We start from the raw sequence: 15,925 nt of genomic DNA, 5'->3' as shown, positions 1-15,925 counted from the left end.
GTTTTGTCCCTTTACATTCTGAGTTCAAATCCTGTTTAAGTCAACTTTGATTTTTGGTATTAGTATAAGTATTCATCAAATGCTGGGGTGAAGGCAATCTCTCTGTGAAGTCACCACACTCCACTGATTGAAATTAAGTGGGAGGGGGGGGGGGGGGGGGAAGTTTGCATGAATGTTGTTAATGTGAAAAGAATGTATGTATATATGAGGTTAATAAAATTCTTATCCTTAGAACTTTTAATTGTAAAATTTATAGTAGAACTCTTATAATTCTTTAGTAGATTTCAGTTGAGCAATGTAAATTAATCATCTTTATAAAACCTGCACTCGTGCACATGTACTATCTTTCAACTCTGTGTTTGACCTTGTAGTTAAAGTTAGTCATTCTTAAATTAACTGCAGAAGAGCCTGTCACTTTATGTAAAAAATTGGTTTCCACTACTGACTCACTCTGATGCATGTTAAAAGGAATTTAATATTTTTTGGTAAACAGAACTCTGCTAATTTGTCAGATTATCTGTCCATGCCCGCTTTTATCTGATAATAAATGAATCACTGTTTAAGTGGAAAAAACATATTAAGAACAATTAGGAAGAAACTGGCTTAAGTTTGTTATCAGCTTAAAGCAATTCCTCTACAATTGAGATTTGTAAAGTGGGTAGCTTTCTTCTTTTTTTTTTTTTATTTACTTTCTAATTAAGATATTTTATACATCCCTTGTTAAATGGCCTGTCTATTAACTGTATATGCACTATCCTCTACACTATTTATTGCAATCACTGGAATATCTTTCAGTTGGCTTCATTAGGAAAAAAACATGGCTGGTAAGGGAATTCCAATGGGGCATTGTTTGTGGTAGAAAGAGGGCTGAAAGAGAAAAAGTGTTTGGATTACTGATCAAAGGATTTATTGATTCATAGATGTCATTGGTCATTTCTTGTATCTTTAACATATTTCAGTCATTAGACTGTGGCCATGTTGGGGGCACTGGCCCAAGTTATAAATATGTTGTAGCTACCATGTGGAGGTGAATTAGGGTAGAGGTCTCTTTTCTTTGCAGACGCTTAATGTATTGTTGACAAATATTTCATTAGCTTTCACTGTTAAGCTCAAATCACACCATTGATCTGGAGATTAAAGCTATTACAGTGTACAGTCCTGTAAATCACTACATTGGTATCCTAAAGATAATGCAACAGCTCATTATGCACACCCTCCCACCCACCCCCAAACAATATACACACACACACACATATATCCAAAAAACATGCAGCTAAAATTGAACTCTTCATTGAGTTCTGTACTCCACTCCAGTATCCAGTGTAGTATGATGTGGGGCACGAGACTCAAGATAGGCTAGAGTGGAAAATGCAAGCCAAGTATGGTGAGACATTGATGAGGTGCAATACAAGTTGCATAACGCTATGTAATTATTTTGGCATGTTGTTGAAACACGTGTATGTCCTATAAAGCTTTGAATATCATACCAGTTTTCTGCTCATTTTATACATATATATATATAGATACACACAAATGATGAAGTTAGGTCACCATTGTGTAATTCCCAATTGTAGCCATTTCATTCATACTTCAAGGGGACAAATAAACATTGCAATATTTCATTTATTACCTATAAACTTAAAACCTTCTGTATGAATTTAAATTTTGGTGTATATATGTGTGTATGTGTAAACTAAATCCACTTATCTTTATGAACAGTACTTTGTTTATGCCGATAAAACTGCTACCTTTCTCATTATCATGAAAACTGATGAATATAAAATAAGATAAAAACATCTAGTTTTTTTGTTTTTTGTTTTTTTTTTTTTAGCTTGAGAATAAAAATTAGTTTGTGATTTTAATTTGCTACTCTAAAACTACTTACTAGGCTACTCAGACCTTCAAAACACTTACTGTTTTGTGTTATGACCTAACAAAAAATGTGACCTAGTTTGTGTCTAAGGGTAACTCTGAATGAGAAATTCTAAAATTATAGGTGTTCAAACTGTGATCATCACTCATTCCTGTTTTCTGACTATCTAGGACTACAGATTCCAATAGAAATTTGGTTACTATTTCTAACTAATACAGCAGTGACTTCGAAGATGACTTGGTGGATAAAGAACAGACAGTACATCATACTAACTTTATCTTTTACTTGTTTCAGTCTTTAGACTGCAGTAATGCTGGGGCCACTGCCTTGAAGAATGAATCGGTCCCAGTATTTATTATTTTTTTTCTTCTTCTTTTGTTAAGTCTGATACTTATCCTCTCAGTCCCTTTTGCCAAACTGCTAAGTTACAGGGACATAAATACACACATATACATATATATGCAACAGGCTTCTTTCACTTTCCATCTACCAAATCTACTCAAGGCTTTGGTCAGCCCAAGACTGTAGTAGAAGACACTTGCCCAAGGTGTCATACTGAGGGACTGAACTCAAAACCATATGGTTGGGAAGCAAGCTTCTTACCACACAACCACACCTGCGTCTATATTGCCTTTATTCTTATGTATGTTAAAAAAAGACAAGAGTATTTTATGCTGATGTATTTAAGATCAAACATATTTATGTATAAGTTGCATTAAATATTTTGTAAGACGTCCTTGTTCTTTCATCCAATTAAACATTTCTATTGCTTCATATTCTATTTCAATTGTGTAGTGTGTGTGTGTTGTGATGCAACCTAATGGAAAGTGTCGGTATGCACGAAACGCCGGTGTTAAAACGTGGGTGGCTGATGAAGGAGAATGTTCTCTATGTGGCTCGTGTGTTCTCGTCTATGTTTGTTTGCAATGTCCTGTACCCAGATATGCACCTATACATACAGGTGGATGTCGGTATGCACATACCTGTACGTATATATGCATATACTCATTTACTATTTGTTTTTATATATATATATATATATATATATATATATATATATATATATACACATGTGTGTGTTAAATACATTAAACATGGTTGCAACACTGCAAATTTAATCCCAAAAACATGTTGCTGCTTCAATCATACAAATGCATGCATGTACACCACATAAGTTCATGTTCTCTCGGGGTCTTGTGTAACGTTAACTATTCTTTTCTATCTGTTTAGTCTGAATTCTCTGCACTTTGTTCTGTGCCTGCTTTCATGGCTCAATACACACATTCAAATACACCTGTATACTGCAAATAATACTTGACACACCATCCTACCAATTTTTCTCTGAACATTTTGTTTCATAGTATTGTATATTTTGTTTGTGTATATGTATTTGTGGAGGCGCAATGGCCCAGTGGTTAGGGCAGCAGACTCGCGGTTATAGGATCGCAGTTTCGATTCCCAGACCGGGCGTTGTGAGTGTTTATTGAGCGAAAACACCTAAAGCTCCACGAGGCTCCGGCAGGGGATGGTGACGAACCCTGCTGTACTCTTCCACCACAACTTTCTCTCACTCTTACTTCCTGTTTCTGTTGTGCCTGTAATTCAAAGGCTCAGCCTTGTCACACTGTGTCACGCTGAATATCCCCGAGAACTACGTTAAGGGTACACGTGTCTGTGGTGTGCTCAGCCACTTGCACGTTAATTTCACGAGCAGGTTGTTCCGTTGATCAGATCAACTGGAACCCTCGACGTCGTAAGCGATGGAGTGCCAACAACAACAATAAGTATATGTACCACACACACTAATAAACGTATATATGACATTCAAATACAGACAAGTTCAACTTAATCACACACACACACACACACACAACATACATACATGCATACATACATGCTGTTCTGTGATTAGATATTATTTTACTGTTGTTTTTTTTCTCTCTCATCTTTGTAAAAGAAACATATAAAGATCCATATATATAATTCTTACTGGAGAATATTTTCTCTCCTTACAGATCATGTCTGGTATTTTCATTGGCACATGTGTTTCATGGTAGAATTAGAATACTGGAATGTCAATTTTCAGTGTCTTGCCTACAAATAGATTCCATCATTATTTTGTTTTTGCTTTGTTTATTTTTTTTATTCTTTTATTTATTTATCTATTACCTACTTACTTATGTATGTCTAATTCCTCTGATGAATTAAATACACAAATGAAAATGAGGATTATCGCTTTTTTTTTTTTTTTTTTTTTTTTTCTCTAATGCTGTTGTTGTTTGGTTTCCAAGATATTCGGTGTTGCTATTGTTATTCTAAGAAATGTAGAAAAATATTTGACAGACTGATGTATAATATATACATTGTGGAATGGTAAATTCTGTACTTTTGTCACTTACGTGGCACATGTAGAACTGGATCTTGGAGCTTATAGCTCCAAGATCCAGATTGTAGCTAACATCCAAAGAGAAAAATTTTAGGAAACTTAGTCAACATTTTAGGCATAGTTGTGTGGTTAAGAACCTCACTTTGCATTCACATGGTTTTGGGTTCAGTCCCATTGTGCAGCAACTTGGACAAGTATCTTCTATTACAGTTCCAGATCAACCAATGTTGTTTGTGAGTGATTTTGGTAGACAGAAACTGTATGAAAGTTCGGGTATATTGGCATGTCTGTGTGTCTTTATGCTTGTGTTCTTCTCCACCACTGCCACCACCACTTGGCAACCAGTGTTGATTTGTGTATGTTCTCATAACCTAGTACTTCAGCAAAAGAGATAAAGATACTTAAAATAAGTACTGGAGTCAACTTGTTCAACTAAACCTTTCAAAGTAGTGTCTCAGCATGGCTGCAGTCCAATGACTGACACAAATAAAAGATAAAAGTTACTATTGACAAACTAGTCTAAGTTTTGAAATAGTAATAGGACTGGGATCATGAAAGCTGTCGATTTTCATACACAGAAAAACCTGAAAGATTATCTTTTTCACACATGCAGAAATCTCTTAAATGATCAATTTCAGCATGTTTTGTTGGATTAAAAGTGAGTAATTCTGAAGAAATTTACACTTTCTAAGCTGCTTGACATGTGCAAAATTTCAAAAGTTCTAATAGTATTACTGCTGCTGCCATGAAAACTGTCAATTTACGGGCATGAACAAAAAATATTCCAACAGCTTTGTTTTCCATCTCCACACAAAAGTCAGGTAATATGAGATGTGTTAAGAAGTGTGAAGTTTTATGGCAGTGAAACATGATCAGAGGGGAAATGCATAGTGATTGGAAAATAATGATTTGTGTGTGAGCCAGTCACTTACAAGCATGGTTGGGTACGAGTGACTTGTGGAAATGACTATGCATTAAAGGCATTTGGCAGCCGTGTGCAAGTGAGATGTCTGCACTGTTTCAACTGTTTTAATTTAAACAGGTGATACTTAGTGAGGAAGTACTGTGTGGGGGTGTTGAATGAAAGCACCTACAGCAGAGATATTATGATGGAAATTTTAGAAAAGATTTGGTTTCAATCAGATTGGAAAATAATCCACACCTCACAGATGAGATAACATTGGTTCAAAACATACAGAGAGATAATGTATTTTAACCTTCTGACATTCATATTACTCTGTCAAATGTAACGTTTATTCACATTGCTTTGGATTATTCATTAATCATAGCTTTCAGATGTTATTGTACATACTTAGAATGACATTGTTGGGTAGATATGAGCAGCCAGATCTGGCTGGTTTGAACATAAAACAGGTGAAATATTTGGGCTAGATATGGCTGGTTTAAATGCTAAAGGGTTAAATTTCTTCAGCTTGTAAACAGTTATATAAGATGAGAAGTCCCTACCTCCCCACATGTCTGTGTTTTAACTGTAGTATCAAGATCATCTAAATTATTGATTAAGCAATCATGTAGCATGATGAAGTTTTCAAAAGTTATGCCTTTGTGATTAAAGACAAGCTGCTGTATTTCAAATGATAGGGTTATTGATTTGTTTTGTTACTTCACCAGATTTCATTTTCATGAAGTTGTATGTAATAATACCACACGGATGACCGGTGAGCTAAATAATTCATTAAACACACACATACACACTTCTTTATTTGTTTACTTTTTAATGCCAAAGTCTAGACAATAACATATATATATATATATATATATATATATATATATATATATATATATATATATATATATACACAGGTTGCGGTGATTAAATTGTCATCTAAAGTACGCAAACATGAAAATAACACTGACATTTCATTTTAACAGATTTTACCTAATTTACATAAAAATATCTTGAAATACTAAAGAGTAAATTTATTCAATAAAATCACCATTGGATGGTCTTCTTTTTTAAGTTGGTGAATGCTGCCATAATCCTTGCCTTCAGTTCATCTTTGGTGTTGCAAGGAATTTTGTTGGTCTCTCTCTTTCAACTGTGCCCCAAACATAATAGGTGTGGGGGGGGGGGCAGTCTGGGGGTTAGATGGCCTGATGTTAGGGATGATGTCAAAGAAATTGTCTGACAACCATAACTGGGTTCTCCTGTTTGTGTGACATGGTCCAGAGTCCTGTTGCCAGACATAGGGTCTTCCAGCAGCCACTCTCTTGACCCAGGGCAGCACTACCTCCTCCAAACACTTGATGTAGGCCTCTGTGTTGAATCTGAGGTCATGTGGGAAGATAAATGGATGCATAACGTTGCCATCACTACTGATCACTGCAAACACCATGATGTTGACTGGATGTTTGATTTTTTATCACACTTAGTACATGTCCTCAGATTGACACTGTCTTTAGATTGGCATCCAAACACTCTGAAATATTCATATTGGAGCTTCTGGCACAAATGCCAAGCAGTACAGCATGCCATTTCCAAATTTCTGGCAGAGTGAATTGCGTCATGGTGCTGTTTTTCTCATTGATGGTGCCCAACTGACCCTACTATACTGTGTAATCAACAAAATCTAAAGCAAACAATGCACATGTGCGAAATTGAAAATATAAAATGGCAACAATTTACCCATTGCACCCTTTGTGTGTGTGTGTGTGTGTGTGTATAGATATAGATATAGATACATAAGGTCAATATATTCGACAATTAGGTTATTAAGTATACCTCAAGCCAAAAGGCACTGCTCAACATGCTAGAAATGGTAGCCAAATTTACCTCAAATTACTATATTGTTTCAAAGAAAGGACACATTGGATAATGTAATCGTAGATATACCATGACTGAAACAAGACATGATGGTCAAAGTTGAAACTTCTTGAATCATAGGTCTGTTCAGCCAGATCTAACCTGCTGTTAAACAACTAAGTGTCCTTCAGAAACAGACTTCACTTTATTTTAGTTGGTGTGAAGTTTGTTATATTTAATATGCTTGATTCCTTCTAAAAATGATAGCTACAATTTTTTTCCATACACACATGAAAAGATGAAAAGGAAAATAAAAATATCAGCATTTTTGGTGTATTTGGTTGTGCCCACAGGGATAGATAATTTATTTATTTGTCTCTGTTTACAAATATGAACATCTGCATATACTTGGAATGTGTTGGTTGATTTATTCTATTTAATACTTTTGAAAATGACTGAATTGAAGATACCAGAGTGCCTTGCTAAAAGTTATATGTTATCCTAGACAATGTCCAACAAATAGTTCTCTTCAGTTTTTGCAGTCACACATTGAAGTCAGTGGGATATGCTCATTCAGAATTATTACACTTTAATGACAAAGGAAAATAGAATAATCAAGTAAAGTGATTCTGATGTTGCACTCAATACCTACCACACTTAACGTATAGACTCTTGGAAATAATTCTAACTTTGACACAAGGCTAGCAGTCTTGAGGGGAAGGGAAATTTTATTACATCGACCCCAGTGCTTACTGATACCTTAACAACTCCAAAAGGATGAAAGACAAATTTGACCTTGGTAGGGTTTGAACTCAGAACATAACGAACTAGATGTAATGGCATCTAACAAATCTTAGCCACAGATTTTGAGAAAGGGTATAGTCAATGTGAAGGCATGTGGAGACAAACATGCACACACACACCACACACACACACACACACACACACACACCACACACACACACACACACACATGGTGGGCTGGTTACCAAATTTTACTTTTAAGACTTTGTTCAACTACAACATTCCATAATGAACTAAAGTATTTGTTTATCTTATTTCACACTCAAGTAAAATCAACAAACATCAAACACATATAATTTTTGCTTCATTGCATATAATTAGTAGTATTCATTTATTTGTAATTATTATTTGAATTAACTGTGATGAAGCAGTGCCATGCTCAAAGGTACTTCCATCCTTTTGTACATCCATGATTGCCACTAGCAAGTGTGGCTATACAATAAAATAGGAGAGTATTATTTGGAGAAGATTTGACTACTGCCACTAGCAGATTGAATGACCATGTAGAGCCTCTCAAATGTAAGAGATGGAAGTTATGTGTAAAAATTGTAATCTGTAATAAATGAAACCAAGTGGTCTTGCTTCATCAGTGGCATTTTGTACTTTTGTATGTGTGTGTGCGTGATCCTCATCATTGTTTTCACACCTACTATTCTATGCTTGCATGGGTCAGATGAGTGTACAATGGGGAAGAGTTTTTCTGTAGTTGGATAAACCTCTTCCTGTTGCCACCTCCTACTTATTTGCAAGCAAGGTAATAATCTCCGAGCTCTGAACAACAAACAACCTGGATGTGATGTCATGACTGAATGCAAAGGAGATATGAACAGACTCACAGAAGCACACACACACACACACACTTATCACATGCATACACGTACATTCTTAACCAATGTCTTTCAATTTTCTCTGTTCCAAATGCACTAGAACGAAATTTTGGTCAGCAAAGGGCTGTAGTAGAAAACACTGGCTAAATGTCATGCAGTAGCACTGAACCTGAAACCATAAGGCCATGCTTGCATCTTTATATCTAAATATGTATGTATGTGTGTGTGTGTGTATCATCATCGTTTAACATCTGCTTTCCATGCTAGCATGGGTTGGACGATTTGACTGAGGACTGGCAAACCAGAAGGCTAAGGGAAATGAAGAATCTGAACATTCAAACTTTATGTTTATTTACAGTTGGTTTATTCATCATAATTGTCCAACATGTGTTTCAATCATATTAATTGTATATTGTTGCATATTTATATGCTGCGGTTACAATCTCTTCAGGGTGTATAAATATGACAGTGTTCGAAAATGAACTTTCCTCCATTATTAGTTTGAATTAGGTTTTTTTTTGTTTTTTGTTTTTTTTTGTTGTTAACCATAACATCCATCAATGAGCTGTTGTTCAAATTCTTCATTCTCCTTATTATCAATACTGTACTTTACACTAAGTGGCCAAGAAATAAACTGTAACTTCAGCGGGAGTTAAAGGAAATTCACCATAAAATGCACCATCTGATGGAACGAGCCTTGGCAATTTACATAGAGAAATTCAGTATCTGCACAGGCCAGATATGTCCAGTTTAAATTTAGTTTAAATACAAAAATTTTAATCTTTTTGTCCACTTTGGCATATGTTTGGTATCATATGTTTTAGTATTATTGTTAGACAAAGGGAAGGTGGCAAGCTGGCTGGACGAAATGCTTAGTGGTATTTTGCCCATTGCTATGTTCTGAGTTCAAAGGCAAAATTTGAAACCATTATTAGACAAAGGGAACTTGACATAAATTGGGTTGTAATGATGATAAAGGAGACTGTCAATTATATAGTTACAAGGTTTATAATTACTCCAACATTTCAAAGACAGTGGCTTGTTGAATGGTAAAGAAATAAAGTAATGAAAAGATAAGATATAGGTGGGAGAAAAAACACAAGGAGGTAAGTTGTATATGAGGAGTTATAGAATTTAGATAAGATTTTGAACTTGGAGCCACAGAAAACTGGAATAAATATTGGTTTCAAAGTTTGGCTCAGGGCCAGAAATTTGGGGGAAGGGGCTAAGTCAATTACATCAACCCCAGTACTCAATTGGTACTTATTTTATTGAACCCCCTAAAGGATGAAAGGCAAAATCGACCTCAGTAGAATTTGAACTCACGAACGTGCAGATGGACAAAATGCCACTAAGCAGTTTGCCTGGCATGCTAACGATTCTGCCAGCTCACCACTCTCTAGACACATATTGTCATGCATTTTATCCACTGCTCTGACAAATCTGTTAACAAATGATGGCTTATTGAATTGTGAAGAAAGCAAAATACAGGTGAGAAATAGCATGAGAGAAGCTGTTGTAGAAGGGGTTGTAGAAGAATCTAGACAAGTAGATTTTGAACTTGGAGTCGCAACACACTAGAACAAGTACTGTCAGCCTTTCTGTCCAACACTCTAACAAATCTGTTGACTGTCTGGATCTGTATTGATTTTTGATTTGTATTTTGCTCTTCATATTTCTGCATGCGTGTGTAATTCTGTAGAAGCTGGTTGTCTTATCAACTAATGCTTTTCTTTTTGTGTGTGTGTGTGTGTGTGTGTGTGATGTTCAGTATTATAATATACTGTGTAGCAATAGCTCCTTGTAAAAATGCATTCTTAGTCAACAAGAAATTGTCAGCTTGTGTATTTGATATAACAGTTTGTGTCATGAAGTCTATAACTTTCCATGTTTACATTGAAATTTGTGATATTACATTGGTTGTCTGATGCCTTCTATGGCTTCCATATTTTTGGTTTCATGTTGATGAAAAAGTTTGAAATTCTGCTATTTTTGCAATATGTTCTCAATGTTTGTTGTTCTCAATGTTTGTTGTTAGATATTATACACCTATTCAATTTTGATGAATTTTTTTTTTTATTTAAGTGCTTATTTATTTTTTTCATAACTAGAGTTATTTGGTTTGTGTAATATGTGTGTAGTTTCATAAAGAAGAATAAATTTGAACATAGCTATCTTCAATATATATTTATATATTATACACATTGTGTGCATATGTAAATGTGTGTGTGTGTGTGTGTATCTATATATAACTCTCACTTTGCTGACATCCCCGCAACACATAAGTTTGCACAGTCTTCATAAGCCATTCACCTACATTTAGTTTTCTTAGCGATTACAAGATTAGTGTGTGGTACCTGTCAAGGGGATTCTCCAAATCAATATATGCCTAATCTTGCTCTTAGCCAAGAACTTCTGCAATTATCTTACTAAAAAGAGTACATTAGCAGCCCCCAACCTTCCTGGCTTAAATTCAACCTGCATCTGCTCTAAACTAATTTCACTCCAAATAAGCTGTGCTATAACTCTTTCTATAACTTTCATATCTTAAGTCTATTAATTTGATGCCTCTGTAGTTTATGCTTTATAAAACACATGTTTCAGCAAATTAATTCCAGGATCACAGTATTGCTTGTTCTAAAGTTTTATAATCTTATAAATTCACCTCTTCAGTATTTAACGAAAGATTATATATATATATATATATATATATATATAATTAATTATATGTATTTATTCTATCCTAATAAATAATAATTCTGATAGAATAAATGGGTTAATAGAAACCAAGGTAGCAAAGATCACAAAATAACTGTGGTGTAATTCCTGTTGGTGAGGCAGAAACTCCTTGATATTTTGGGTATTTGAGTATATTTAAAAATTTAAGGAATGGAGAAAACGCATGTTGTAACTGCATACTTTATTCCGACATATGTTTCGAAGAATTACAATTTATGCGATCCATGGGAATCAGCATGTCTCAGAATGTTCTAACAAAAGTCTAAAGAGATTTTGACTCTATCATTTGTTTGAAGCAAATTATTTCCTTTTAGAAGAAATTGCAGTCCCTCAGAAAATTACTACAGATAAACTCTTTCAACTATACGATACAAATTGATCGTGTATAAACATATATATATATATATATATAGGTTATATTATATATTTTCTTACATCTGTAAACTGACTTATTAATGAACACCATTATTTATAATCTCCTCCCTGATGAGATTGATACATTATTCCACATTATTTTTCCTCCCAGATTAATTTTAATGTATCAATCGAAACATATGTTGGCAATATAAATGATTTAAATAACATCTTGTGCATTTGTCTCCATTTTCCATTTGTCCTATATGTAAGTTATATATGCTACACTCGTACATTTAAAAACCAATTTTGTCAGATACCTTGGCACAAAACTCAAAACCCTTGAATAATTTGTATACTATTTTCAGTTAATAAAAGGTTATATTATTTTGCTTTATTTCTCTTTCTCGTGTTTGTAAAACCAAATATGTATAGGGAGGGGTGCATACAAACGTACCCTTACACATTCCAGTAGAAACTAATGTGATGAGTATCACAGATGCTGTATAGGATTTTTTTGTCTTCTTTTTACTTTTCAATAAATATTTGATATGGTTTGGGGGTTTTGATTTTGGGCCATGATGAGAATTGCCCACCACTACCACCAAAAGTGAACATTTTGTTTTCTTCATTAAACTATATTTATATATATATGTATATATGTGTGTGTGTGTGTTTAATAATTATTCTTTCTATTTCTGTTACAGACTCCAGAGAGAGTTAGCAGAAATCACTGTGGACCCACCTCCAAACTGCAGGTAAAATATATCTTTTTCGCTAGCTATTTTGCTCTCTCTCTATCTATCTATCTATCTATCTATCTATCTATCTATCTCTCAATCAGGGTGACTGGCACTACTGCAAGCTACTAGATGGTTGATAGTTCATTTTTTTATTATCTATATTTACTTTGTTTTTTTTACCTTTCAGAAAGGGGGAGAAAAAATCCCATTTGTAGTATTTTTAAAACGGTAATTTGTATACATTCTTGATTGAATAATCAATACGCTATCATTATTCACCATCTTGCAACAGCCTGTAGAAAAATTGCAAGATCAATATCTAAATGTATATAAATCATCAGTAGCTGCTTCATTTTTGTTTTTTAATTACTTCTTTTTATTATTAGGTATATTAGCAATATAATCACCTATTTTTGTTATAATTTAACTTTATAGATTAATGGCTAAATGTTATCTAGCAAACAAACTGTGTCTCTGTGTTTATGTGAATCAGTGAGGTGATAGCAATTCATTGTAAGCGACACTTTTACTCTAGATATATACATACATATTCACCATCCCTCCATCTTCTTTACTGATGCTTAGATACCACAGAATATATATATATATATATATACACATACATAGATGCTTTTTATTACTGGTTTCACTCTTTTGAAATTTGACTATACAGAGACACTGTCTTTGAATGGTTTTAGTCTTATACTTTCCTTGACATTTATTTTATCCGCCATTAGGTGAATAAATAAGTTCCTTATGAAAAGTACAAAATGCAAAGTTGACCTAGACATAGATACCTCACTCATATAGAACCAAATCCCATAAAGAATTTTTATGCAATCAATTCTACCATCCTATATACATGTATGTATGTATATATACACCTTTACATATTACTACATATTCATTAACAAGAATACTATTGACAGTGACTTTGAAGTTTCAAGCAGCTTAACCATTGTCCAATAATGGCTTATTATGCTCTACAAAAGTAACCTGGATTTTATCTTCTCCATTCCTTAAATCTGGATTTTTATTTTCATACACAGCAACCCATGCTACTAACCGTGAACTGTAAAACAACTTTTTTTTCAGCTTATCCAACTTCCATATGAGAAAAATTTACAGCCTTCTATGTGAATAAACCACTATTGTTCCTGAAAGCTGTCTTCAAGGATTAACATTAGAAAATAAAAGGGATTAATAAAAAAAAAAAAAGAGAAAGAGAGAGATAATAAGTATAATGTACTCAAAACTGTGATAAATAATTTAGAAAACAGTTAACATTTGTTATGGATTATAGTATAAAAAAGATTGTTTTAAAATTAGAGATCCAAACAATATCAGATTATACAACTGTTTGCAAGTATGACATGTATTATATTCAAATATTCAGGACATAGATCTAGAAATGTAACTACATTTCCAATTTCCAGTTGAGTGCTTAATAATAAGGACATCTAACTGTAAAAATAGTTACTCTGGTAAAAAATAGAACATTCAATATTTGTTGGGGGAAGGGGACCATTTGACTGCTATATTTAAACTGCCTAATTTTCTGTTCAACATACAAATCTTTTGTGGAGTTGCACATGGCCAAGGGGATAGAGAATTTGTCTTTTTGACTTCATTTTCTTTTATTCTTTTACTTCTTCTGGTTACTGGAAATACAACCATGCTGGGGTTTCACCATCATATCTCATTACTGGCACAAAAACAAGAACCTATCTAGCTCTGTGATTTTAGTTAGTGATAGAAAAACTAACAAAAAATAAGGCATTCTCCTCCCTATCTATAGCTATGAATGTAAAGCAGCAAGATATAGGTATTTAATATATTTAGAGACAAGTTCTTTTTAATAAATATTTCTAAATAAAGGAAGGTTATGATTTTTAAGAATGACTCCTTTTTAAGAAATGGAATTCTTTTTTTCTTTCTAATATTTACACACTCACCATGTTTCAAAGGTTTGATCACCCATTGTCATCAGGTGTTTTATTCCTAGTTCTTGACTAAATTCAAATTTAGAATCTTTATTTCTCAACAATGGGTAATAATGCCTGTGTCAGTGACCTAGTACAGTGTTTCTAAAAGTGGAGTCTAATAAAGAATTTTGGGTTCCGTCAAGTTATCAATGTATTTTTTTATATAAATACTTTCTCTAAAATAATTTTTGTTCCATTTAATATTTTATTGATATTAGGATGGCAGGGATTGTGTATATAATGTAAGTAGGAGTTCTGTGCTTTTTAGAAAATTATGTGTTCTGCAACAAAAGAAGTTTGGGAACCATTGACCTAGTGTATTAAAACATTGTTATACTTAGTTTAGAAATAATGGTTCCTAGTTCTAATCTAGTCTGCTACCTGATAGATCAGTTTGATCTATCATCAACAGACATCTTATACCTGTTGATGATTAGATTAACCAAACTGATTTAAACATAGTTTTGATGTAATTATTGAAAAAAAAAGTCTTTTAATTCTAATGATACAATTTTGTCCTGAACAAGGCATGAGACTACTGTAGCATAAGGGACTACAAAGAAGAAAAAGAATGAGCTTACAAATTCAAAAGATGTTAATTGACTGATATCTTAAAGGACTGAATATCATAAACCTGAAAGTTCATCAGAACAATGACTATGGAAATATTTTCAGAAAAGACACAAATGCATTTTGAGGATTAACTAAAGGCTCCAACCAAGTAGAAAGAAGAAAACTCACCATGTTAACAATTTGATTCTAAATTCGATCAAGTAAGTTAAGACACTCACAAGTGGCAATAGCTTAAAGATGATGATGGCAGTGTTGAAGAGAAGCCTTGTAGAGACACAAAATATTCTTAAGTATAAGAACTTGATGAACAAAGAGGAATCCAACCTTCTTGACATGGCAATGAACTGAAGATCTTTGGTCAAAGTCAAGCATTATTATAAAATCTGAAAAATTATAATCTCATATAACAACTTAGACAAATTTAGCCAATATCTTTCTTCCATCATATTTCATCATCGGAAAGGAACAGGAAGAACTAGTTCTTTGTTATCTTCATTTTCTAGAGAAAACCTTATACTGTTTTGGTTATTACACTGTGTGAAGCTAGCCCTGTGACCATGAAAACATATATTTCTTCTACCATGCTTTTTTGGCAGATTCGCAGACATAATTTGTCTCTACAACTATTATTACTCATACATACATACATCATATGTGTGTTTGTGAGTGTGGCCAAGCAGTCTGAGATTGTATTTAGCCTATTAATCTTTTAGTGTGTGGAATTATTTACTTTCCCTCCTGAATTGGCATTCCTTTTATCTATTAACCTAAAACTTCCAGCCTGGAGTTGAAAAAGATAAATTGTTGCAAATAATGAAATATGTGATATAAAATATAGATGGAATCTTGTGATAATCTTGTGATCTTACTTTTAACT

The 15,925-nt window shown here is 33.6% G+C and overlaps 1 protein-coding gene across 4 annotated transcripts in view; it reads left to right on the top strand.

Annotated features, from left to right (window-relative positions):
• The window catches only part of LOC106884412 (ubiquitin-conjugating enzyme E2 E1), a 209,915-nt gene that overhangs the window by 165,461 nt on the left and 28,529 nt on the right, over window positions 1-15,925 (top strand). For all 4 annotated transcript variants that reach the window (XM_014935773.3, XM_089362078.1, XM_089362079.1 and 1 more), the window contains one exon: window positions 12,455-12,505. In XM_014935773.3, the coding sequence (XP_014791259.1) occupies window positions 12,455-12,505 (51 nt within the window). The remainder of the gene's footprint in view (window positions 1-12,454; window positions 12,506-15,925) is intronic.

Source organism: Octopus bimaculoides, chromosome 1 (assembly GCF_046866305.1).
Source record: "Octopus bimaculoides isolate indiv1 chromosome 1, ASM4686630v1, whole genome shotgun sequence".
Taxonomy (NCBI): Eukaryota; Metazoa; Mollusca; class Cephalopoda; order Octopoda; family Octopodidae; genus Octopus; species Octopus bimaculoides.
The sequence above is the reverse complement of the archived record's forward strand: the minus strand, read 5'-3'. Positions and strand labels throughout refer to the sequence as shown.